We start from the raw sequence: 27448 nt of genomic DNA on the forward strand, positions 1-27448 counted from the left end.
TCACCTTGTGGGGTAAATACGTAGTTATTTTTCAACCACAAGCTCTCCACTGTGACCCCACCTCCTGTCTCTGAGGCTGGGTTTGCCCATCGGAGCTCACTACTGGACCACAGAGTGTAGGGAGCCTTCCCCATCTGTCTGCAGTCCCTTGGCTGCAGCCTGAGTTCTCCTACACTCTGGCTGGCTTCTTCCCGCCGGCCACGCCCCCAAGTCCTGACCCCGCCCCCTGGTCCCCAAGCCTGGCCCCGCCCCCGAGTCACTGCCCGCCCTCCCAGCCCCCAAGTCCTGGCCCCGCCCACGCCGCCAGCTGAGACACAGAAGATGGCCGGGAGGCTGGCGCGCTGTGGTCCGAGGTAAGCGCGAAGCTTCGGTGGCCCGGCCCAAGGTCACCCGCGGGACGCTGCTGTGCTCGCGGGGGCTGCCTCCCAAGAATCCCGCGGAAGCCGTCCTCCCTGCTGCCTGGTCTGGGTAGTAGCAAGATTTCACTTTCCTGATTTTCCAGCCCGGGGCTGCTAGGATGACCTTCTCAAACGCACGTGCCCTCCTCCGCTGGGCCCACAGGGTCAGAGTGGACACGTCGCGGGGCCTGGGGACCCACAGAGACCGCCCGCATCCGCGCGCTGCCGCAGCCCGGAACTCAGTTCCAGGGGAGCGAGGGCCCGCAGCGCCGGGCTCTCCCGGGCACCCGGGCCTGAACTCCTCGCCCTGGGTATTTGTAGGGCGCACAGGTCTTTTGCTGCGTCTTTGCTAAGCGCTGTTACAAACACCAGTTCTTAACCACCAGTGTGGGCTTAAAACTCTATGCTCTTTACGTTATGCTATATTAAGTGAAATGGCGCGATACAGACTTATGTAATTAGTCAGTGAATGGGGATCAAAACTTGGAACTTGGTGATTGCTTTGAAGTGTTGGAATTTTGAGCGAATTTTCTTACATGGCCATGTTCTGCGATTTTTTTAAACCAGCATTTCATCTTAAATAAGTTTGTATATGTTGGGAGAAGTTGCATATTTAGACCTCTGTGGACATTTAAATTTTTTCTTTTCTACTTGGAATTTTCCCCTTGCCAGATTTCCCCCTCTTGAAAAAAAGTGTATAAAATTTACTGTAAACGGATTTTATAGAATTACATACTAATATTCCATGGTTTTTGGTGTGTGTGTTTTATGTGTTACTGGGGATGGAACCCAGGAGCCTTTTTTACCTCAGGACTACACCCCCAGTCCTATTTTATTTATTTGGAAACAAGATCTTGCTACATTGCAGAGGGCCTAAATAGCTGAGGCTGGCTGCAAACCTTCAATCCTTCTGTCTCAGCCCCCGAAGTACTGGGATTATAAGTGTGTGCCACCACACATGCCCGGTTTATATTCCAAGATTTGAACCAAGAATGCAATGTACAATCTGCAAGTTACTTAACTGCAAAGAAGATGATATGCTTGCTAGGTTTGGCTTTATTTGTAACTATTATTTTAATCATCTTGAATGCCCTTAACTTTATTGTTCATATTCATGGTTGTGAACATCCAGTTTCTTGCTTATGTCCACCATACTGTTCCTTGGAGTTTGCCACCTCACCCTCCCTTCCTGTGTGCGCTTCAGTTTTTGCTTATAACCTGGCCTTGTTTGCTGTTTCGACTCTGAACCTATGTAGCTGGTTAAACATCCTGTGTGAGGATGCTGTGCACCTGCTGAGCCCATTTCACTGTCATCCTGCACAGGTGGATTCTCTAATTCCTTAGGAAAGATGTGTCTGCAATGACAGCAACTGTTCATCTGTCCCCTGAGCTTTTTGTATATCTTTACCCATTGTTCTCTCTGCCCACCTGTATGTATGTTGGGACACGTGTTTTGCCAGCAGAGAGGCAAGAACTGACCTGACAATCAGTGAGTGGAGAGACTGTTCCAGGAAGTTAGGAGTCACAGCTAAACTCTGCTCTAATCCCTTCCTTTTAGGCTCATTACTCCTTGCCTGTGGCAAAGTTTACTTGGTCAAATAAATAACCTGTTCGGTTTGCTTTTGTCTTTAATTTGTTTGCAAATGCCTTGCTGAATTTTCCAGCTTCTTCTTTTATTTGAAAATTACTAGTTAACTTTTATATTGATTTCTCCTTAAGAAAATGTGTAGCTAGCTTGCTGGGGCAAGGACAGAGAAAATATTTCCAGATGAGCATGCCATGTTGGTATGTAAGGGTTGGGGATAATTAGAAATCAGGCTGCAGACAAATGAGGCCTAGGAACAAACAGAAACTGGTCCACTTATTTGTAGTCTTCTGCAGGTCGTTCATTTCCCAGTAGCTCGGCTGCATGTGAGCAGAACAGCAATGAGAGCCACCCAGCAGGACTTTGAAAATGCAATGCATCAAGTGAAACTCTTGAAGAAAGATCCAGGAAACGAAGTGAAGCTAAAGCTCTACGCACTGTATAAGCAGGTAAATGCCTTAGGTTTCACATTATTTCAAGATGTTTTGAGCAGATGGCTTCTTAAACAGATATGTTGTAAGTCCACGACAGTGCAGCTATGCTGTTTTGCATGTATTTCTGCCTTTTCTCTGAGGGGTGTATATATACCAGTTTTGTGTTTTTTTGTTTTACAGTACTGGTATTTGAACCCAGGGGCATTCATTCTACCTCTAAGCTACACGCCCAGCCCTATTTTTTAATTCTTTATTTTGAAACAGGGTTTTACTAAGTTGTGGAGGGCTTCACTAAGTAGCTGAGGCTGTCCTTGAACCAAGATCCTCCTGTCTCAGCTTCCCAAGTACTGGGTGGGGTTACAACTGTGCACCACCATGCCTGACTTTTGTTTTTGTTTTATATTAGGTTTTGAAATACTGTTAAGGCATAAGATAACCCCTCAGAATCACTCCAAAGTATGAGACAAAGATAACATTCAAATGTGTAGGCCTGACTCCTGATGAGAATAAAACAACTGAAGAGATATTTTAAGATAACTGGAAAAATTTGAATACGGACTGAGTGTTAGAAACTACCTAGGAGTTATTCATAACAATGACACGCCTTTGTAAGAAAATGTTGCTGTTTTTCAGAAATGCGTATTACGTATGTAGGGGTAAAATAGCACGATGTTTAGGATTCACTAAAATGGAAGGAAGGTGGGAAGGAGGAGAAAGGGAGGAAAGAACAGATGAAGCAAATAAGACAAAATTTGATAACTGTTCAATTGGAGTGATTAGGTATTAGGGATTTATTATACTTGGGTATATGTCTGAAAATTTTTTTATAATTAAATTGGAAACTAAATCTTTAAATTGTAATACCAAAGACTTTTCTTGTATATTTGTCACTTTGGTCTACTGTTTTCCTTTGGGGTTTTAGTTGTTGTTGTTGTTGTTGTTTGGTGGTACTAGGGGTGGAACCCAGAGGCTTTCTACCTCCGGGCTTACTCCCAGACCTATTTTTTTTTTTTATATTTTATTTGGAAACAGGATTTCACTAAGTTGCTGAGAGTCTAAGTAGCTGAGGCTGGCTTGGAACCTGCACAATCCTCCTGTCTCAGCCTCCCAAGCGCGGGGATTACAAGCGGGCACAACCATGCCCGGCTCTGGTCTACTGTTTTATTTTGCTGTTAGGGGATTAGCATAAGCCTGTCTTACTTTCACGAGTGCATGTGGTAAAGAATTTAACCTTGTCCAAAAAGGCTTTGCCTGCTCAGCTTTTGAAAGGGGGTAATCATGAAGTCCTTGATTTACCATGCCTAACTCTAGTGCCTTTATTTGTCTACAGATTAAAACAGAATACTTTAGGATGGGGAGTTAGCCTCACTACATAAAATCAACATAGGGTGGGGACTTCTATTTATACAGTCTTGCCTATGTGATAGAGACCCTGTAAAAACTCTGGACACTGAAACTACAGTGAGCTTCTTCGTTTGGCAAGGCTCCATGTGTATTGTCACATGCCAATCCTGCAAGAGTTCACTGCCCTGACTCCTTGGGTAGAGGGCAGCAGAATTGCCACATAGGCCTTTGCCCTGAACTCTGTCCTTTGTGCTGTATCTCTTGGCTGATTAGAGTCTGTATCCTTTCCCTGTCAGAAACCATGACTTTGAGTAAAACAACTTGCAGTGGGTTCTACGACTTTTTAGTGAATTATTGAACCCGAGTGTAGTCTTTGGACCGTTTCCTCATTGCCACAACACACATACCTTGCAATTGGTGTCAGAAGTGAGAGGAATCAACCTGCTGTGGTGGCGCACACCTGTAATCCCAGTATTTGGGAGGCTGGGACAGGAGGATCGCAGGTTCATGGGCAGCCTCAGCAACTTATACTCTCCAGAACTCAGTAAGACCCTGTTTCAGAATGAAAAAATAAAGCAGGTGTAGCTCAGAGGTAGAATGCCCCTGGGTTTAATCCTCATGTCACACACACACACACACACACACACACACACACACACACACACACACACACACAACACACACACACAGAGTAATAGTCATCAGAAAATAAAGGTAAATACTAGTGGGCGTGGTGGCGCTCACTTGTAATCCCAGCATTTGGGAGGCTGAGACTGGAGGATTGCGGTTCACAGACAGCCTCAGCTACTTAGTGAGGCCCTCTGCCACTCAGTGAGACCCTGTTTCAAAATAAAGAATAAAAAACAGGGCAAGGGGTGTAGCTCAGAGGTCAAATGCCCCTGGGTTCCATCCCCAGACTTGCAAAAAAATAAAAATAGAAAGGCAAATACTAATCTTTGTGGACTGCTTCTGGCAGGGTGATTCTGTTTGTGGAAAGTCATTGTTTTCTTTAATAACTTTAGTTTTAGTTGCTTTCCTCTTTTAGCGAACAGTAATACAAAATTTAGAAGTTTTTAAGTGGAGTTTTAAATGGCCATTTCTGAAAAGTGGCTGAGGTAGAATATCTTACTTTTCCCTAGACACCACACCACATACCCTCAAATACAATTTAGTTGCTTTTTAGTAACATGTTCTTTGGTTCTGGTTCTAACAACCCATGTCCTACCTCCACCATCTACAATTCTGTTGCCCAGTTACCTATAATCCACCATTGAATTACTATTTTTTTGTACCTTTAGTTGGGCTTTCAGAATGTACTGTGGGTTTCCAAATATTTGTTGACTAGTTCCTTCTGAATTTTCTTTTGCTTGAATAATTCGTGAAATGTGTGATCATCAATATAAACTTGTGGAATATTAAAAATTTTCAGAAAGTACTTTTCCAAAGCCTTTGTGTTGCATTATTAATATATGCACAGTTATAACTTCACATAGGGGCTGGTAGCCAATAGCACCATTTGTGTCTTCTTTTTTTTTCTGTTTATGTATTGTCAACATCATCAAAAAGAAGGTGATATGAAAGTTCAGATCATACAGAGCCTGTTAAAGGTTTGGGGGAATGCATTCATGTTAGCCTTGGGTTTTATGGATCTTAAATATTTAGGGCTCCAGTCTGCATGAACCTTTGGCCATTAATCACCCTCCTCTTCTTCACAGGCCACTGAAGGACCTTGTAATATGCCCAAACCAGGTGCATTTGACTTCATCAATAAGGCCAAATGGGATGCCTGGAATGCCCTCGGCAATCAGCCCAAGGTGAATTTGTCATTCTGCTTTTATTTGCTAGGCGTCTAAATAAGGTTGGTGTTTCTTATCATGTCATTATCAGAGGAGCCTCTGAAATTTGGTTGTCTTTGTTTTTCTTTGTCCAGAGGTGCTATTTATTGGCATAGTATGTTTCTCAAAACACTTACTCGATCACTATCAGCCAAAGTTCTTTGTCTTCTACTCTGTAGGAAACTGCCAGGCAGAACTATGTGGATTTGGTGTTCAGTCTGAGTCCTTCGCCTGAATCCCCTAGCCAGGTGAAGCCCGAAGCTGGCAAGAGTCTCCCTGGATCTGAAAACCTGGTGGTGACCAGTAAAGATGGTATCACAACGATCACGTTTAACCGGCCCACCAAAAAAAATGCCATCACCACCTCGGTAATGTCACCTGCTGGGACTGCTTCTTGCTTTTTTTTTTCCCCTGTGTTTCACTCAAAACACTGCTGAGTTTCAGCTTTATTACTAATTTTTTCATGTCTCTGGTTTGATTTTACAAGTAGATCAGTAATTACAGCTACTTCATTCACCAGAGTTGAGCATTTTTTTGTTCAGAATTTATGAGTTTCCGGTAGGTGCCACATGTCAAGGAGGCACTGCAATTTTCCTGTGAATGGAAGCACAAATTGAATTAATATAAATCTATGTTGCTATAAGCGGTATGCAGAGATCCACTCTAAGGCTGGTATAAAGTGCCCCCAAAACTATCTACATATAACTTAGACTTGCAGGTAAGTCTTTTCTGCCCTCTTGGAGCTTTGAAGAGAGAGAAAAAGGAACAGAAGACTTAATCTCTAATACACTATTACCCAGCTCTGCTTTGCTGTTGTTTTTGTTTTTGCATTTGTGTGTATACAGATTACTAGAACCCAGGAGTATCTACTACGGAGCTATATCCCATCCCTTTTTTTTTTTTTTTTTTTGGTGGTACTGGGGTCCCTGGAAGCTCTCCAGGCTACACTCCCAGACCTATTTTATACTTTTTATTTGGAAAAAGGGTTTCTTAAGCCAACACAGTTGGCTCCGAACCTGTGCAATCCTCCTGTCTCCGCCTCCCATGCGCGGGAATTACAAGTATGTGCCACCACACCCGGCCCCATCCCTTTCTTATATTTTAATTTTGATAAAAGATCTCACTCTGTGTTCCGTTTTAGTCTCCCAAGTACTGAAATTATAAGTATGCACCACCATACCTACCTTTTTTTTTTAAATTGTGAAACAGTGTCTCACTAAGTTGCTGAGGCTAGCCTCAGACTTACAGTCTCCTTGGCTCAGCCTCCTGAATTACTGGCCAACTCTGCTTTGAACAAGATAACTAACAAGGGCAACTTTGAATCTGCCCTTGAGCTGGAATGATAATAAAGTAAGCACTTCAGCTCCTTCCCTCTGGAATAGATTACAGGGAATTCATCAATGCTTGGTGCTGAAGTAGGAGTCAAATTTAAAAGGCTATACCCACTGGGTTTCTGATCTGTAGTGTAGTAGAGCATACTGACTTGAAATATTCTTAAGAATTTAGTGAAATTGGATATATCTCATCTCATGGATAAAGCATTTGATCCTCCCTTCCATTTGTTTGCCTGGCTCATTTCTATATAATCCTGGCAATAACATCTGCTCTTTATGGGGTGCCTGCTAAGTGCCAGCACTTTCTGCACTGAGATGTGTTTTTCACAAGGAGCCTGTTACCATCATTTAACAATAAAGTAGTTAGATTAAGAAGTAACTTGTTCAAGTTCATATAGCTACTAAGCAGGAAAACCTAAATCAAAACCTTAAAACAACCACATCCTAATCCTGGCTCTTGCCAGGCACCTTGCTATGCTGTGTTACCATTGCTATAATAATGGAGTTATTTCCTGTTCCCTCCCTCAGTGGACATGATGACATCTTTCCTCATGCATTATATAAGGTACACCTTTAATTTTTTCAGTGTTTTTATATCCATAAGTATCTGCCCTCATTTTTTGGGGGGTACTAAATAATGAACCCAAGAGAATTCTACCTTTGAGCTGCACTCCCAGTCCTATTTTAGTTTTTATTTGGAAACAAGGTCTCACTAAGTTGTTCAGGGCCTCACTACATTGCTTAGGCTGGTCTCGAACCTGCAATCCTCCTGTCTCAGTCTCTCAAGTATTGGGATGACAGGCATGTGCCGCCATGCCCTACTATATCAGCTCTTCATTGTTCTCACATTGAAATCTCATCTAAGATAGAAAATGTACCTATTTTAAATGCATTAAAAGCTATAGCATCACATCCCAGGTTTTTAGAAGTGTTACTGATATAAAATGTGGGGGCCCCTTGTCCTTGATTACCATTACAGCCTCATGAAGTCCCAGCCTTTTGGCATTCATTGATATTTCCCACAACGCTTGATCTTTCTTGAGATCACAACTAAGATCTTCTTCATTGAAAGTTTTCTCTGGCCACCACCTGGCTCAGCCTAGATGAGCCTCGACTCCTCCAGTGAGCTTTGTGCTCTTCACAGTTCACCCCCGGCCTCAGGTTAGCACAGTAATTCCCTCTATTTATTCCAAAAGCTCAAGAACTATGTCCTCTTTGCTCACTTTTAGAACCAAGTGGTTATAGCTCCTGACCCATAACATGCTTCAACAATTATAAAAGGAATAAAGTTCCTTTCAGGTGGATCAATTACTTTTTTGGTGATTTAAATACAACCAGCATAAGTGTCTGTCATGGGCTGAGTGTAGGCTTGCAGACTAACAGAGTGAATTTGTTGGGTGATGGTTCTTAGTTTCATTGTTTTTTTCCTCCTCTTCCCATTTACGCAGATGTATCGAGAAATTATTGATGCACTTAATGCTGCAAGCAAGGATAGCTCGGTCATAACTGTTTTTACAGGTAAGATTTTTTTGGACTTTTTAATTAAGTTTCAGTTTGGGGAATCTCTTCCTAGATAGAAAATTGAGTGGAAAGCTTGACTATCTTTCTAGTACTGCAATGCTATATAAATATACAACACTATTGATAGGTGCAGGCTCTCTACTCCTTGGTAATTACTGTAGGTAAAGCCAACACAGCTCATGCAAGAAAATTCATGAGCCACCATGAATTTTCACAAGAGTCACAAGAGCCACAACAGAAAACAGCTCAAATGTTCAAAACAGATGAATAAACAAATTGTTGACTGTTTATGTAATGAAATACTACTTCAGATAACTGATAAACACAAGAACATGGATGAATCTTTAAAATAGAGTTCAACATATTATATGATTCGATTTTATCAGGTTCTGATAGGCAAAGTTCTAATCTATGGTGATTTGAGTCTGAAAGTGACTGTGTTGAGGCAGGTAAGATATGACCAGAAAAGAGCCCCAGGAAATGTTCCAGGATGCGGGAGATTTTTGTACAGCAGCCACCCCCCGCCCCCCTTATTTAAAGTTTTGCTTTGGTTTTTTTCTCAGGTTTCATTTACCTAAGGTTAACTATGGTGTGAAAACATTAAGTGAAAAATTCCAGAAAATAACTTATAAGTCTTAAATAACTTATGATAGTATGTTTTTTACTTAATATTATTATTATTAACCTCTTACTATGCCTGATTTTCAAATTAAACTTTGTAATAGGTATGTAGATGCATTTTTTTTTCTTTTGTAGCTGTAAGAAGATTGGTTCTTTTGTTGTTGTTGCTGGGAGTGCATTCCAGGGGTACTTTACCTTGGAGCTATATTCCCACCCAGTCCCATTTTATTTTTTTTTATCTTGAAATAGTGTCTCATTAAGTTGTGGAGGGCCTAAGTTGCTGAGGTTGGCTCAGAATCTGTGATCCTCCTGTCTCAACCTCCCAAGTACTGAGATTATAAAATTCAGCCTCTCAAGTACTGAGATTATAAGCATGTGCCACCATGCCTGGCTGGAAGATTGATCCTCAAACCCTCAAGGATACCAAAATCTGCAGATGCTCAGATCCTTTATATAAAATGGCACATTATTTGCGTGGAAACTATGCATATCCTCCCATATATTTGAAATCATCTCGCGATTACTTATAATAGCTTATAACGTCACTGTTATGTAAGGAGTTGTCATACCGTTTTGTTTAGGAAATAACAGAGTCAGCACATGTCTAGTACATACACATTTTTTCCCTAAATATTCTTCATTGATTGAAGCCATGGATGAAAACCCCATAGATTTGGAGGACTGACTGTATAGGAACAAAATATAGTATATACTACAGGGCTTGGTACTATTCCAAGGTTTCAGACATCCGTGAAATGTCTTAGAATGTACCCTCAAGGATAAGAGGGACCACTGTTTCTTGTTTAAATGGTGACCATGCAGGTATTTGCAGTGATCAAAATTCATTAAACTGAACGTTTAGAATCTGATCAATTTAGCCGGGCGTGGTGGCGCATGCTTGTAATCCCCGCGCTTGGGAGGCGGAGACAGGAGGATCACGCTGGTTCAAAGCCAGCCAAGCTGGCTTAAGAGACCCTGTTTCCAAATTTAAAAAAATATATAAAATAGGTCTGGGAGTATAGCCCGGAGGTAGAAGGGCTTCCAGGAACCCCAATCCCACCAAAAAAAAAAAAAAAGAATCTGATCAATTTATTGTATATAATTTACATTTTAATAAGCACACATACCCATATACCTCTTTAATGACTCAAAAAACGCAGAACTACCCAGGTGCAATGGCATGTGCCAGTAACCCCAGTACCTGGGAGACTGAGACTGAGAAAGATCACAGATTTGAGTCCAGCCTCAGCAATTTAGTAAAAGCCTTAGCAACTTTGTGAGACCCTGTTTCAAAAAATAAACAGGCCTTGGGAGAGGCAGGGCAGCTGAAGGGTGGGATGCTCCTGGGTTTAACCCCCAGCACTAAAAAAAAAAAGACAAAACTTAGTGTGGGATCTAGAAATCCCCACATAATCTGCCCTGCTTGTCTGTGATCTGTACCACCTTCTTCCTGCTGGCTTTTTCTGCACCAGCCATGGTGGCGCTTCTTTGAGCCCTAGTACACTGGGGATACCCAGACCTCTGCACGAACGACTGTGCCCACCCCGTCTCTAGCTGACCTTGCCACTCCTCCAGATCTCAGTTCCATTCATTTCCATCTTGGGGAAAGTCCCTCCCTCACCCCTCTAATTGGCCAAGTCCCTTGTTCTACACCCCTACCGCCATGCACCTCGTTTGTGTACCTCAGCTGCATTGCCTACTCTAATTGGTGTGTTTTAAAAATCAATGTCCAGTAGCTCGCTGGTCTGTAAGTAAGGGCAAGAACTGCAGTGAGTTTGCAGTATATGTGCAGTGCCTAGTAGAGAGTGGCACATAGCAGATACTCAATGATTGAAGAGAGGATGAATACATGGATAAATGGTGGATCTGTTGATCTTACTCAGGAAGTGGTGACTACTACAGTAGTGGGAATGATCTGACAAACTTCACTAACATTCCCCCGAATGGAGTGGAAGAGCTGGCTAAAAACTCTGCCATTTTACTGAGGTAAGAGGGCCATTTGTCTGATCCCCAAGGGCTTAACCAATTATTTAGGTTCAACAAAAACAAAATAGCTGCTTTTCCTTGTGGGCACAGCTCACTGTGACTTTGGCCAAGCATATTTCCTCAGATTCTTCATCAGTAGGTGGGCACTCATTCAGTTACACCCCACAGTCTCTGACCACATCATGTGCTCAGCCACCCTGATCGCCAGGACCACAGCTAGCATACACTGCCCACAGTGCCAGATTTGAACCAGGCTCTGCATTTAAGATTCGCTGCATGAGCGTCCACTAGGGCCCATTCAAGAAGTGTCCTGGGTATATCTGGGGTGGACGACCAGGGTGGTAGCCAGACGGGGAGGCACCACTGGCCAGTGTTAGCATCTCAGACTCATAGTGTTTGCTTGTACTTCAGGAATGCTGCTAAGGAATATTTAATGGTTTTTCCTTTTCGTTTCCATAGGGAATTTGTGGACTCTTTTATCGATTTTCCCAAGCCCCTTATTGCAGTGGTGAATGGTCCAGCATTGGGAATTGTTGTCACTATTCTCGGGCTATTTGATATCGTATATGCGTCAGACAAAGTAAGTTAGCTCTAACTGTTTTGACCTCTGTGAGTGAAAATGAGATCCTTTGCATCCTTTATTATCATTAGCAGCAAGTGGATTCCATGTGGTTGTAGTAGGATGGACTATAATGAGCTTTTTCTCCAAGAATTAGCCTAGTTTGCTGAATTTTATTTTTGCTTCATTATTAACTTAGATTTTCCTAAACAACATTGTTGCGAACATTGCTCCAACTCTGATGGCTCTGTATTCTAATCAAATTATACAATAGTTTTTTGACTTTCAGTTTTCATATTACTCTAAAAATAAATACTCTAGAGACCCTTGAAAGCTGTGTGTGTGTGTGTGTGTGTGTGTGTGTGTGTGTGTGTGTGTGTGTAATACTGGAGGTGGAACCCAGGGACTTTTCTACCTCTGGGCTATACACTCAGACCTATTTTATACTTTATTTGGAAACAGGGTCTCACTAAGTTGCTGAGAGCCTCACTAGAGTAAGATCATCTGTTCCGTACACTATAGCAACCATTTTACTATATGTATATATGTATATCTTATAATATGTTGTATTCTTTACATATACACACTAATTTTTTAAAGCACGCCTTATTTTATCACTCAAATATAAACAATGTTTGTGTTTGTTTTGCATAACTTATCTGATGTAAGCAGCCCCTGATTGCTGGAGTTCTTGGCTGTTACCAATTTTTATCAGTATATGCAAAGATGTGATGAACATTTATTTATCTTAGAACTTTGAATCTAGAACATTTACCATAGAATTAATAATGATCTCTAGGTTTGTCAGATTTTTCAAGTGACTGTTTATATGGTGATAAAATGTTCTGATCTACAGCCTTGTGAGAAACATTTGGTTTCTACCATTGGAAAAAATCCTAGGATTAATCATTGGCTTGATGAATAAATACCATATTAAATGATAGGTTCATATTTAACTCATATAACCGAAATATTAATTAGTACATTCTATCCATTCTCTCTAAGCAGTGGTTAATAATGCCTATTAGCTTCTCAGGCAGCAAGTGCGTTAGGTAGAAACTTTATTTTTTTTTTTTTTTTTTTTTTTTTTTTTTTTTATTTTATTTTATTTTATTTTTTTAACAATTTTTTATTGAACATAAATAGTATACATTTACACTATATTTGGTGCCCTCTCCCCCCGCCCCCATTTTCTCCCCCCCCCCCACCAATGGTTGGCCAGGTTAACCATGTCTTATTCATAATTTTACACATGTTCAGGTGAAGATGCTCCTTAATCAAGATCGGCCTTTCTCCTCTCCTATCTTTCCATTAAAACTTAGCTAGTATTTCCCCTCTAATATCTGGGGTCCTACTGGTATCCTTTGTGTTTTCTAGTTTGGGCATATTAGAGGAAACATGTGTATCTTCTCCTTCTGTGCTTGGCTGATCTCACTTAACATGATGCTTTCCAGGGCTTTCCATCTTCTTGCAAATGATAAAATTTTGTTCTTCTTTATGGCTGAATAGAATTCCATTGTGTGTATTTCCCACAGTTTTGCTATCCATTCATCTGTTGATGGTGATCTGGGTTGGATCCATATTTTGGCTATTACAAATTGTGCTGCTATGAACATAGGTATGCATATGTTGCTGTATTTCTCTGAATTCAACCCTTTTGGAAAGATACCCAGGAGTGGTATAGCTGGATCATATGGTGGATCTATTCCCACCTTTCTTAGGAATCTCCACACAGATCTCCATAGTGGCTGAACTAGTTTGCACTCCCACCAACAGTGTAAAAGAGTTCCTCTTTCCCCACATCCTCGCCAGCATTTGTTGTTGTTTGATTTCTTTATGCTTGCTACTCTCACTGGGGTTAGATGGAATCTCAGTGTAGTTTTGATTTGCATCTCCCTGATGGCCAGTGATGAAGAACATCTTTTCATGTATCTATTAGCCCTTTGTATCTCTTCTTTTGTGAAGTGTCTATTTAGTTCATTTGCCCATTTCTTGATTGGGTTGTTTGTTTTGTTGGTGTAGAGCCTTTTGAGCTCTTTGTATACTCTGGATATTAGCCCCCTATCAGAATGGTGGCTGGTAAAGATCCTTTCCCATTCTGTAGGCTTCCTCTTTAGGTTATTGATAGTTTCCTTTGATGAGAAGAAACTTTTTAGTTTAATGTTATCCCACTTGTTTATTCTTGCTTTAATTTCCTGAGCTTTGGAGGTTTTGTTGAGAAAGTTACTGCCTGTGCCAATATGTTGTAGTGTTGAACCTATGTTCTCCTCTACTAACTTCACCGTCTCAGGTCTAATTTCTAAGTCTTTGATCCATCTTGAGTTGATTCCTGTGTTAGGTGAGATATAGGGGTTTAGCTTCATCTTTTTACAAATGGCTAGCCAGTTCTCCCAGCACCACTTGTTGAAAAGGCTGTCTTTTCTCCAGCGTATGTGTTTGGCCCCTTTGTCAAAGATTAATTGACTAAAGATGTGTGGGTTTGTTTCTGTATCTTCTATTCTAATCCACTGGTCAGTATATCTGTTTTTGTGCCAGTACCATGCTGTTTTTACTACTATTGCTCTATAGTATAGTTTGAAGTCTGGGATTGTAATGCCTCCTGCGTGTTTCTTGTTATTGAGAATTGCTTTGGCTATTCTAGGTCTTTTCTTTCTCCATATGAAGTTCATGATTGATTTTTCTAGGTCTCTGAAGAATGTCACTGGTATTTTAATGGGAATTGCATTGAACCTATAGATCAGTTTTGGCAGAATGGCCATTTTGATGATATTTATTCTGCCTATCCATGAGCACGGGAGATCTTTCCATCTTCCAAGGTCTTCTTCTATTTCTTTTTTTAATGTTTTATAGTTTTTGTTGTAGAGGTCTTTTACATCTTGGGTTAGGTTTATTCCTAGGTATTTTATTGGTTTTGAGGTTATAGTGAATGGAATTGTTGTTTTTGTTTCCTTCATTGTGGATTCGTTGTTGGCATAAAGAAAGGCCACTGATTTCTTTAGGTTGATTTTGTAACCTGCGACTTTGCCGAATTTGTCGATCAGCTCCAGAAGTCTTTTGGTTGAGTTCTTTGGGTCTTCCAGGTAAAGGATCATGTCATCTGCGAATAAGGATAATTTCACTTCCTCTCTTCCTATGTGGATTCCTTTGATTTCCTTCTCTTGTCTGATTGCTGCAGCAAGAGTCTCAAGGACTATATTGAAAAGGAGAGGTGAAAGTGGGCATCCTTGTCTTGTTCCTGACTGTAGCGGAAATTCTTGCAGTTTTTCCCCATTCAATATAATGTTGGCTTTGGGTTTGCAGTATATTGCCTTGATGATGTTGAAGTACTTTCCTTCTATCCCAATTTTTTGCAGTGTTTTTAACATAAATGGGTGTTGGATTTTGTCGAATGCTTTTTCAGCATCTATTGCTATGATGATGTGGTTTTTGTTCTTGGTTCTATTTATGTGGTGAATAACATGTATTGATTTGCGTATGTTGAACCAGCCTTGTTTTTCTGGGATGAAACCGACTTGGTCGTGATGAATTATTCTCTTGATATAGTTTTGAATGCGTATAGCTAGTATTTTGTTTAGAATTTTTGCATCTATGTTCATTAAGGATATTGGTCTGTAGTTTTCCTTTCTTGAGGTATCTTTATTTGGTTTGGGGATTAATGTGATACTGGCCTCATAGAAGGAATTTGGAAGAGTTCCATCTCTTTCAATTTCCCGGAACGTGTTATGAAGTATTGGTATTAGTTGTTCACTGAAGGTTTTGTAGAATTCAGCTGGGAACCCATCTGGGCCTGGGCTTTTCTTTGGTGGAAGAATTTTTATTGCCGTTTCTATTTCTTTGGTTGTTATTGGTTGGTTTAGGCTTGCTATGTCCTCTTGGTTGAGTGTAGGAAGGTTAACTGTGTTTAGAAATCTGTCAATTTCATCCAGGTTTTCAAATCTATTGGAGTATAAATTTTTAAAGTAGTTTCTGATAATGTTTTGAATTTCTTCACTATCAGTGGTGATATCTCCTTTTTCATTTCTAATTTTGGTAATTTGAGTTGATTCTCTTTTTCTTTTGGTTAGGTTGGCCAGGGGTTTATCAATTCTATTAATCTTTTCAAAGAACCAACTTTTTGTTTTATTGATTCTTTGAATTGTTTTTTTGTTCTCTATTTCATTTATTTCTGCTCTAATTTTGATGATTTCTCGTCTTCTGCTGGCTTTGGGAATGGATTGTTGCAGAATTTCTAGATCCTTGAGTTGTTTCATTAGGTTCTTTACTTGGTGGTTCTCCATCCTTTTTATGTGGGCACTCAATGCGATAAACTTTCCTCTTAGTACTGCCTTCATGGTGTCCCATAGGTTTTGGTGGGTTGTGTCTCTGTTTTCGTTTGTTTCCATAAATTTCTTTATTTCTTCCCTAATTTCTGCTCTTACCCATTCGTCATTTAGTAGTGTATCATTCATTCTCCATGAATTTGAATACTTTCTTTCGAGTTTCCTGTTGTTGATTTCTACTTTTATTCCATTGTGGTCTGAAAAGATGCATGGGATTATATTACATTTTTTGAATTTGCTGGTATTTTCTTTGTGTCCCAGGATGTGATCTATTTTGGAGAAGGTTCCATGGGCTGCTGAGAAGAAAGTGTATTCTGTAGTTCCTGGTTGAAATACTCTGAAAACGTCTATTAGGTCCATTTGGTTTATGGTTTCCTTTAGTTCTAGAGCATCTTTACTCATCTTTTGCCTCGAAGATCGATCCAGTGGTGTGAGAGGCGTATTAAAGTCTCCCAGAATTATTGTATTTGGGTCTACTTGGGATCTTATGTCCAGAAGGGTTTGTTTTACGAATGTGGTTGCACCCACATTTGGGGCATAAATATTTACTATCATTATATCTTCTTGGTGTATTGTTCCTTTTAATAAAAGGAAGTGCCCTGATTTGTCTCTTTTGATGTGTTTTATTTTAAAGTCTGTTTTGTTGGATATCAGGGTTGCTACCCCTGCTCTTTTTCGGTCACTGGTGGCATGGTATATCTTTTTCCATCCTTTCACCTTCAACCTGTGAATGTCTTTGGCTGTGAGGTGAGTTTCTTGCAGACAGCATATGTTTGGATTATGTTTCCTAATCCACATTGCCAGTCTATGTCTTTTGATTGGTGAGTTAAGTCCTTTGACATTAAGTGATATTATTGAAATATGCTTTTTGTTTTCTGCCATTTTGTGTTCTGTCTACTCTTGGGTGTTGTGATCTTTCTTCTTTACTTAAATGGCCCACTTATTAACTTCCTCGCTTCTCTGATTCTGGAGTCTGCTTCTTTTTTCTTCCTTATGATTTATTTCTTTAAGAATTTTCTCTAGTGTTGGCTTTGAATTCATGAATTTTTTGAGATTCTGTTTATCCTGAAAGACTTTGACTTCCCCATTGATCTTGAATAGTAGTTTTGCTGGGTAGATTAATTTGGGCTGGAAGTTATGTTCTTCCAGGGTCTGAATCACGTCATACCAGTCTCTCCTAGCATTCCTGACCTGGGTTGTATAGTCTGGGGTGATTCTTATTGTTTTGCCTCTATATGTCACCTGTCCTTTTGTTCTCACTGCTTTTAAGATTCCTTCCTTGGCCTCTATGCTGGTCAATTTGGTTATTATGTGGCGTGGAGTGGTTTTTCTTTGGTCCTGTCTCAGTGGAGTTCTGTATGCCTCCTGTACTTGAAGATTCAAGTCTCTTTCCATATTTGGAAAATTCTCTGAGATTATTTCCTTGAAGATATTACATATGCCCTTGGTCTGTACCTCTATCCCTTCCTCAATGCCTATTATCCGTAAATTAGGGCGCTTCATATTATCCCATAATTGCTGGATGTTTAGGTTTTGTTGCTGTAAAGATTTCTGTATATCGCTGACTGTGTTTTCGGTTTGGGATGTACTGTCTTCTAATATTGATATTCTGTTTTCCATTTCATCTAATCTTCCAGAGTTTCTTTCTATTGCTGTCTTCATTTCACTTATTGCCTCTTTCATTTCATTCCAGACCTCTTTCTGATTCTTTTTTAGTGTTTCTATTTCACCTTTAACCTCCTCTATACTTGTTTTAAAACCTTTCATCATATTGAACAACAAGATTCTGAACTCCCCTTCTTGCATTTCTAGTAGGTCAGTATTCGTGATTTCTGCTGTCTCTTCATAACTCCTGGTTCTCATATTTATAGTGTTCTCTGTCCTGTTTTTCTGATTTCTACCCATCGTTCGTGAGTAATGTGTTTAGTCAAATCTTAATATTAGGAGTTTAGGAGTATCGGCCAGTCAGCAGAGCCTTTCCAGTGTTGAAAGTGGGTGATGTGGGAGGAGCTGGGGTGATGGGTAAAGGAGTCAGATTAGGTGGAGGATATGTTAGGTTGAGAAGGACTTTAAGTATGATAAAGTAATAACTTGCTATGAATGAGAGAGAGTTAACTACTAGGACTCTTGTTGTTAGTAGAGTAGTTATGGATATAAAAAATACTTTGAGTTTTAAACCATGAGGTATATTATGGGGAAAAGTTTTGGGGGAGAAATGTATGTAGGTTAGTGTGGGAAGGTTTGTAAATAGGGATGCTGGTAGGAGCAGGCAGACATAAAAAAAAAAAAAAAAAAAAAAAAAAGAATCCGCTCAAGATACCAAGACTATTATGTAATCCAAGAAAAAGGAAGGTAAACCAATCAAAGGAGGAGAATGAAAGAAAAGGAAGGAAAAGGGAAGAAAGAGGAAAAAGGAAGAGGAATAAAATAAAAGGAACTAGTAGCCGTGTGAAATAAAGAAATAAGGCAAACTATCCAATGTATATATATATAAAACAACAAGTTAAAGTAAGAGAAGTTTGGCTTAAAAGAAGAAAGAAAAAGAAAAAAAAGAAAACAGCAATAACCATACTAAAACAAAAGCACTTTAAAAGCAAAAGAAAACATAACATCCACATTAAAAGTAAAACAAACAGTCCTACTTATTTACGCATATGGGGTCAGGTCCATATAATATGTGTGTATCTGATTGCTTGGTAGCTTTCAGGATACCGTCCAATGTCTCTTAGTTTTCTTTGTACTCTATTTTTATCTTCTTAAGTCACTCTGGGTGTTTGGACACCTTTTTCTCCTTTAGCTGCTTTAGGTTTATGTGTCCGGGTGTCTGGTTTCACTGTTATTTGATTCTGTACAGTTCACAGATTCTGCGAAATTCTAACCTGTGGTCAGCACATCTGCACTCACCACCCTCGCCTCCAGCCTGTGCTTCCCTACAGCAGGGGTGGAGAGTGACTAAAGTGTAATTGGCACTTCCCCCTGAGGTCCTGAGCAGATTTTGTGGCCCGATGGATTTTCTTGTGTCTCTGGAAATTCCAGCTGGGCTAGCCAGGTGTGGTCCCAAGATGTGCCCTGGGCAAATGAATGCTGGTTCCTGGGTGGCCACACTTACTGCCAGAGCTCTGCCTATTCCAAGAGTGCAGGCTGGATGCCCTGTTAATACTGGACCCTAGTGAGAGTGGGTGCAGCTGTCTATTGCTGCTGGTATGTTCTTCCAAGGTGTATTGAGCTGTGTTCTCACTTAGAACTAAGCATCTGGCTACCAGGAGGTTGGGAATACCCCGCGGTGGGCCAGGGGTGCAGGGTAGGTGCTCAAGGGTCCAGTGTGCGGTGTCCAGCAATGGTCTCTGCGTCCCGCGGGACGTAGAGGCTGGGGGTGCCCCAAGGAGATTTCCGGGTCTCCCAGTGCTTTTGCAGCCTGGAGGGTAGGCTCTGGCAAGGTGGCAGGGGTTAGCCACAGAAGCAGGCTCCAATTTAGGAGGGCAGTGTACAGGCGCTGATTACTAGTAGGGGACAGGCAGGATGCGCGAGGAGAGTGCTCTGAGGCTTGAGCCCGTGGTGGGGGTTTGAGACTGCGACTCCGCACACGCTAGGACCCCAGTTACTAGGGCGCCCTCAGGTACCTGTCTTGGTGCAGGAATCCGTGTGAGTCTCTGTGCCGATGTGATCCGGTCGCTGGTGGGCAGACAGAGTTCTGAAGGGTGCTGCTCGCTGCTTAGGATGCGGTCCTAAGTCCGTTTTTATTCCCGGATTATCTTGCCGTGGAAATATCGGGCAGGCAGCTCCTTGGACAGCTGCCAAAGCAGCCCGCGGCTCAGCGTTCTGGTCCGCGGTCAGATTGTATCTGCAGCAGGTCCCGTGTCCGATCTTTGTTCTTCTTGTTCAAGTTCAGGGTTCCGCCGAGGTACAGGATGTGTTTTGGTTCCTGGTATGTATTTGTTTTGTTGATTTAGACACTGCTTTCTCAGTATTTAAACTTTATTTACTTCAGCTACTGAGAGGTGCTGTGTCCCTCAGTCGCCATTTTGAAAAAAAAAAAAAAAAAAAAAAAAAAAAAAAAAAAAAAAAAAAAAAAAAAAAAACAGGTAGAAACTTTAAAAGCATGAGAGCTCACTATAGACTAGGTACTCTATTCATGTACACAAACACACATTGCTGTAATGCACACAACAACCCTACGAGATAGGTACTTTCATACTCATCTTACAGTGAGGAAGCTTTGGCACGAGAGGGTAAGAAACTTTCCCAAATCATCAGGCAATCTGATTTCAGAGCCTATATCCATAATTACATTTACTGCTTTATTTCTGAAAATAAACACTTCAATTGCTGCTGATTGTCAGCCTTGTAAGTACCTGTGTGTAGCTTGGCGGCTGTTGATGGCGTTTTTTTCAGTTTTCTTACTTTGTTCCTTAGGCTCTGTCTTCTCACTTTTTTTTGAAAGAGCTCTCTTTTAGGGGTTAAAAAGATAAGTGACATTAATAACATTTTATTTTACATTTTTATCATTTTATTCACATGCTGCATAGATTATACATTTATGTCTTCTGACAAATATGTATTTAAAAAGAATACCATGTCTGACTATAGGAAATGACATCTGAATAGTCTTTTATATATTATCATCAGTTATAAATTACTTTTCTTTCATACAGTTTTGTTGTTCATCAGGAAAAACACAAAAGTATTTCTTACATTCTGAAAACCTAAAAATGATTATAGTCTAAATAACGAATATCAGCTGGGCATGGTGGCCCACACTTGTAATCCTAGCATTTGGGAGGCTGAGACAAGAGGATCGTGATTCACGGACAGCCTCAGCTACTTAGTGAGGCCCTTTGCAACTCTGTGAGACCCTGTCTCAAAGAATAGAAAATAGGGCTGGGGTGTAACTCGGACATAGAATACCCCTGGGTTCCATTCCCAGTACCACACACACAAAAAAAAAATCTAAATAACCAATATCAAAATTGATTTTTGTATCTAATGCAAGTAAAAAAAAAAACCCTCTAGGGCAAAATCAAGGCAAAGAAAAGACTGGGGAAGTAATGTTTTTAACTCACATAACAACGGGTAATCTCTCAAAAATATTTAGTAACTGGGTGTGGTGGTGCACACTTGTAATCCCGGCGCTTGGGAGGCGGAGACAGGAGGATCGCGCAGGTTCAAAGCCAGCCGCGCTGGCTTAAGAGACCCTGTTTCCAAATAAAAAATAGGTCTGGGAGTGTAGCCCAGAGGTAGAAGGGCTTCCAGGAATCCCAGTACCACCCCCCCCCAAAAAAATATATATATATATAAATTATTAAGCTATATAAGCAATGAATAGCCCACAGAAAATGAAGTATAATGGTCCTTAAAACCATATGAGAGAGTTAGTCATGGTGTATGCCTATCAAACCACTACTTGGGAGGCTAAGACAGGAGGATCACAGATTCGAGGCCAGCCTTAGCAACTTAGACCCTATTTAAAAATAAAATCAGACTGGGGTTATAGTTCAAGGATAGAACTCCCCTGGGTTCAATCCCTAGTACCTTAGGGAAAAAAAAAAAATGAGAAAGACACCATTGTGAGAATGGAAAGATAAGCCACAGACCAGAAAAGTTGTTTATATAATGCTTATCTGATAAAAGACTTATAACCTGAATACACAAAGAATCCTTACAACTTAATAATAAGGCAAAGAGTCTAACATAAAAAATAACAGGCAAGTTATTTTAAGTTACTTTACCAAAGAAGATGTACCCATGACTAATAAGTACATGAAAGATTATCAACATCATTAATCATTAGAAATGTATAAATTAGGTCGGGCATGGTGGTACATGCTTGTAATCCCAGCATTTGGGAGATTGAGACTAAAGGACTGCAGTTTACAGACAGCCTCAGCTACTTAGTGAGGCCCTCTGCAACTTAGTGAGACCTGGTTTTAAAATAAAAAATAGGGTAGGGGATATAGCTCGGAGGTAGAATGCCTTGGAATTCCATCCCCAGTAACCCCCCCCCCCAAAAAAAAGAAATGTATAAAACAACAATGAGGCACTACTATACTCCTGCAAACATGGTTAAAATGAAGTCAGCCTTTAATAAGGAAGTTCAGGGAGGCCATGCAGCAAGGGTGCCTCTCCCCTGCTGGCGGCAATGTCAAATGGTACAACCAGTTTGGGGAAGAATTTGGTGGTTCTTTTCAGTTAAATATAAATAATACACACAAAAGTACTTCTCATACAACCCAGCAATTCCACTTCCAGGTTTAATCTCTTATGGGTTGAAAACCATGTTCAACCAAAGACCTGTACCAATGTTCACAACAACCTTCTTTTCTTAGAATTTTCTGAAAAACACTTGATTTTTTTAAAGCTACATTAAAGTGTAATTGACAAATAGGAATTGTATATATCATCAAAATATCTTACTGGTTTTCTGAACAGCTGTGTTCTAAATACTAGAAACAGTATCAATGGCATTAACTGGCCAGTGAATCAACAAATTATACATCCATACAGTGGATTAATTATGCATCCATATAATGGGTTACTATTCAATAGTAACAAGAAACAAACTACTAAGGTACAACAGTAGGGTGACTCTCAGAAGCCTCACATCCAGTGACAGTTGTGAGATTCAAATAATACAGAATGCAGAATTCTGTTTCTATAACATTATAGAAAAGGCAGACCACATGGACAGAAAGCAGATTAGTGACTGCAGAAGATGGTGAGAAGCTGAGGACTGACCACAGAAGGCCACCAGGGAACTTTTGGGGGTAACAGAACTGTTCGCGGTCTTAATGATGGTGATGGCTACATAAGTTTGTTAGAACTCATTGAATAAACACTTTAAAAGAGTGAATTTCGTGTCAGTATACTACCTAATCCTAATTTAAAATATTTCTCACCAATCAAGTATTTTAAATTATAATCAAATAGGATTTTTAAAAATCACACATGAGAGCCAGGCACAGTGTAGTACTCTGTAATCCAAGTTCTTGGGAGGCTGAGATAGGAGGATTGTGGGTTTGTGCCTGGCAGGATGGGGTAATTTAGCCAGACCCTACTTCAAAATAAAAAACACAATAGTGCTAGAGATGTGACTTAGAAGTAGAACATTCCTGGGTTCAACCTTCACTACTAACAAAAAGGAAAAAAACCAAATATGAAAATATTTTCTTTTTTTCTCTCACCCCAATAGGCAACATTTCACACACCATTTAGTCACCTTGGCCAAAGCCCAGAAGGATGTTCCTCTTATACCTTTCCGAAGATAATGGGTCCAGCCAAGGTAACTTTGGGAAAGCTTAAAAATAAAATTTCATAGCCGGACATGGTGGCACACACTTGTAATCCCTGCGCTTGGGAGGCTGAAACAGGAGGATTGCACAGGTTCGAAGCCAGCCTCAGCTAACTTAGTGAGGCTCTCAGCAACTTTGTGAGACCCTGTTTCCAAATAAAATAGAAAATTGGTCTGGGAGTATAGCCTGGAGGTAGAAAGCCTCTGGGTTCCACCTCCAATACCACCCAAAAATAAATAAAATAAATAAATAAATAAAATAAAATTTCATGTTTCATCTCTCCTTCAAATGTGATCCCTTAAGCTGGGCGTGGTAGCGCACGCTTGTAATCCCTGCGCTTAGAAGACGGAGACAGGAGGATTGCGCAGGTTTGAAGCCAGCCTTGCTGGCTTAAGAGACCCTGTTTCCAAATAAAATATTTTAAAAAATAGGAAGCTGGGCGTGGTAGCGCACGCTTGTAATCCCTGCGCTTAGAAGACGGAGACAGGAGGATTGCGCAGGTTTGAAGCCAGCCTTGCTGGCTTAAGAGACCCTGTTTCCAAATAAAATATTTTTAAAAATAGGTCTGGGAGTGTAGCCCAGAGGTAGAAGGGTTCCATCCCCAGTACCACCAAAAAAAAAAAAAAAAAAAAAAAAAATGATGTGGTCCCTTACTCTTTCTCCTTCCCTCTTGCTAATGTGTACAAAAAAAATTAGAAGCTAGCGATCTGCTCTCTAATCTAAAAGCTTTCCTTGTGGAAGAACTAGCCTGCAGAACATGTCTGGCCTGGGGAAAAATTAGAAATCCTCTCACTGGCTTCCCAAACAGGGACACTGCTCTTTGCACTGGTGACGTAGAGCCAGCACACCACGAGCAGCGCAGGACCTTTGCTCCACAGCCGCATGGCACGAGGCAGCTGAAGAACTAGGACTGTTCTTCAGTTCCTTGGTCTGCTAAGCTCAGGGCCTCTTCACTGCTTTATGCATGAGCAAATCCACTGAAAATGATGTGACATCTTTATTCTCAGAATCGTATAGCGTACCCAAAGAGGTGGGGCTTCTTGGGGTCTGCCACTTCCAAAGCCACTCGCGACCGCCACAGCCTTTCCACCCGCCTCTTCCTGCAGACTGCTGAGGTGGCCCTATGGCTGCTCAGGTCTTTCCTAGTGTTAATGGAACCCTAGTTACCTCCACTCTATGGCATGACTCTGAAGGAACTGTCACACCCAGAGAGGCGGGGAAAAGAGGTAGGGAAAGGCCTGACAAACGTTCTTCAAGATTCCAAAGTGAGAGCGTGGAATTGTACTGTACTCTTTATATTGGTTCCTGGGTTTTTGTTGAAATATATTTTTATAATTTCATTATGATGCTATAGACCCTAAATCATACAGTTGGGAAAGTCAAGCAGAACCAATTTTAAAAGCTTAGAGCACTTGGAGTAGTGTTTGCTTTTCTGAAAGAGAAATTAAAATGTAGAAAGATGTAGGGGAGGTATCCACGTAGGGACCTCAGTTTTCTTTTTTTTTTTTCTTATTTTAGAAATGCATTATAGATTGGTGTGGTGGCATACTCCCATAGTCCCAGTACTTAGGAGCTCAAACAGGAGGATCCCACGCTTGAGGCTAGCCTCAGCAACTTGGTGAGACCTTGTTTCAAAATAAAAAAATAAAATAAAAAGGGCTGGGGCTGTAGCTTGGAGGTAAAACTCCCAGCATAAAAAAAAAAGGAATTTAGTATAAATTGTCTTCACTTTCTTTAGTGAACGAGAACTAATGCAGATAAAAGCAAATTCTCAGAGTGAAACCACTAGGTAGAATTTCCAGGTAATGGAATTTTGAAAGTTTCTGGAACTTGACCAAAGAACCATGATTTTTCTTTTTAAATCACTTTTAGTGCATAAAACAAAATCATAGCTGTTGTGGCTCAGGCAATCTCTACCCCGGGTTCCCCATTCTTGCCTCTTAGCATAGAACCACAGAGCAGCAGGTGCCCTTCTAGCCCCTGCAGAGACAGAAGCCTGCGACAGTCTCAGCACAGTTTACAAGCTGCTGCCCATAGAGGTCATCAGCTTCTCCTTATTGAGAGATATAAGTGACCTCTAAAGACCATGAGAAAAATCTCTTCAATACCTCCCAAAGGCCACCAATCCTGAAATTAACTGAAGTTCTGTTTTATTAAGCTAGTGTCTTAACTTTGCTTGTCATTTCAGGCGGCTGAGATGCTCATTTTTGGGAAGAAGTTAACAGCAGGCGAGGCGTGTGCTCAAGGCCTTGTCACTGAAGTTTTCCCAGACGGCACTTTCCAGAAAGAAGTTTGGACCAGGCTGAACGCATATGCTAAGCTTCCTCCAAATGTTAGTATCCTGTCTTTTACTTGTAGGAAACTTGGAAGTAATTTCCCTAGGGAAAAATTCATTTGCCTTAAGAGAATAAGTGATTTAAAAAGACAAAACAAGCCAGGCGTGTTGGCACATGCCTATAATCTCAAGTACATGGGAGGCTGAGTCAGGAGGATTGCAGGTTTGAAGCCAGCCTCAGCAACTTAGTGAGACCCTGTTTCCAAATAAAAATAACATAGAGCTAGAATAAAATAGAGGTAGAATGCCCCTGGTTCAATCTCTAACAATCTCTATTTTAAAAAAAAGGAAAAAGAAAGACAAGACATATCTTGAGTTGGCTTTAAGCACATTTAAATTTAAAATTAAAATAACTATAACAATGTTGGGAATACTGATGGTGTTTGGGGGGTGAGGGTACTGGGAATTAAACCCAAGGGCATTCTACCTCTGAGCTACACTCCCAGCCCTATTTTGTTTTTTATTTAGAAACAGGGTCTCACTAAGTTGTGGAGGGCCTCTCAGAGACTGGCCATATGAACCTTCAGTCCTCCTGTTTCAGCCTCCCAAGTACTGGGATTAGAGGCATGCACCACCACACACAGCTGGAGTAGTGATTTTTATAAAACTTATGAAAGACATTTCATTTCTATGCTCTAAGGCTATAACCTGAGGTGATAACCTGAGGAGGATAATAAGCAGGATTGGCTGAAGCACTTTGATTTTGGAATTCAGGTGAGAAGCCAGATAGGATTCTCTGTAGCACTTTTGTTTTAATATTCGTCAGTTAGTGACTGCTCTTTTATATTTGCTATTTAAAATGTGAGCTTCATGTGGTGGTATACACCTATACTCTCAGGAGGCTGAGACCGAAAAGGTACAGATTTGAGGCCAGCCTCACGCTTGTAATCCCAGCATTTGGGAGGCTGAGACTGGAGGATCACGGTTCATGGACAGCCTCAGCTACTTAGTGAGGCCCTTTGCAACTTAGTGAGACCCTGTTTCAAAATAAAAAATAAGCCGGGCATGGTGGCGCACACTTGTAATCCCGTGCTTGGGAGGCAGAGACGGGAGGATCTTGCAGGTAGAAGCCAACCGTGCTGGCTTAAGAGACCCTGTTTCCAAAAACAAAATAGGTCTGGGAGTGTAGCCCAGAGGTAGAAGGGCTTCCAGGAACCCCAGTACCACCAATAAATAAATAAATAAATAAATAAATAAATAGTAAAAAATAGGGCAGAGAGTATAGCTCAGAGGTCGAATGCCCCTGGGTTCCATCCCCAGACCCGCAAAATAAATAAATAAATAAATAAGAATTTTAAAAAGGGCTGGGAGTATAATTCAGTATTCAGATGCCCCTGGTTACCACAGAAAGAAAGAAAGAAAGAAAGAAAGAAAGAAAGAAAGAAAGAAAGAAAGAAAGAAAGAAAGAAGGAAGGAAGGAAGGAAGGAAGGAAGGAAGGAAAGAAAGAAAGAAAGAAAGAAAGAAAGAAAGAAAGAAAATCAGTCAGTCCTGGAATCAGAAGTTTTAGGGTACCTCAAGGACTTTTTAGAAATGTGTGCTCACAGACCTGCCCAACCTACTGAGATGGTTCAGTGCACATTAAAGGTGAGAAGCACTGTCCTATGCTACACTGTGTCTTAAGGTTTAACAGACCCACTTAAGTGAGATGAGAATTGTAGAACAACTCCACTCCTACTGGCATAACTCTTAACCTTTTTGTCTATTTTGTTCCATTAGTCCATGAGAATTTCAAAACAGTTAATCAGAAAGAGTGAGAAAGAAAAGCTGCATGCTGTGAATGTTGAAGAATGCGCTGTCCTCCAGGAGAGGTGGACCTCAGAGGAATGCGCCCTCGCCATCATGAACTTTGTATCCAGGAAATCAAAGCTGTGAGGGCAGCGACGCTGATGA

The 27448-nt window shown here is 40.8% G+C and overlaps 1 protein-coding gene across 1 annotated transcript; it reads left to right on the forward strand.

Moving 5' to 3' along the window:
• Window positions 1–321: 321 nt before the first annotated feature.
• On the forward strand, window positions 322–27430 carry ECI2 (enoyl-CoA delta isomerase 2; the record flags this gene model as incomplete). The annotated part of the gene is made up of 10 exons (XM_080710483.1): window positions 322–353; window positions 2270–2432; window positions 5477–5575; window positions 5776–5964; window positions 8379–8448; window positions 10956–11058; window positions 11518–11638; window positions 23123–23212; window positions 25411–25554; window positions 27275–27430. The coding sequence occupies 10 exons, from the start codon at window positions 322–324 to the stop codon at window positions 27428–27430; spliced, it is 1167 nt and encodes a 388-aa protein (XP_080566609.1).
• Between the last annotated feature and the right edge of the window lie 18 nt (window positions 27431–27448).

Source organism: Muscardinus avellanarius (genome assembly GCF_963383645.1).
Source record: "Muscardinus avellanarius genome assembly, chromosome: 14".
NCBI lineage: Eukaryota > Metazoa > Chordata > Mammalia > Rodentia > Gliridae > Muscardinus > Muscardinus avellanarius.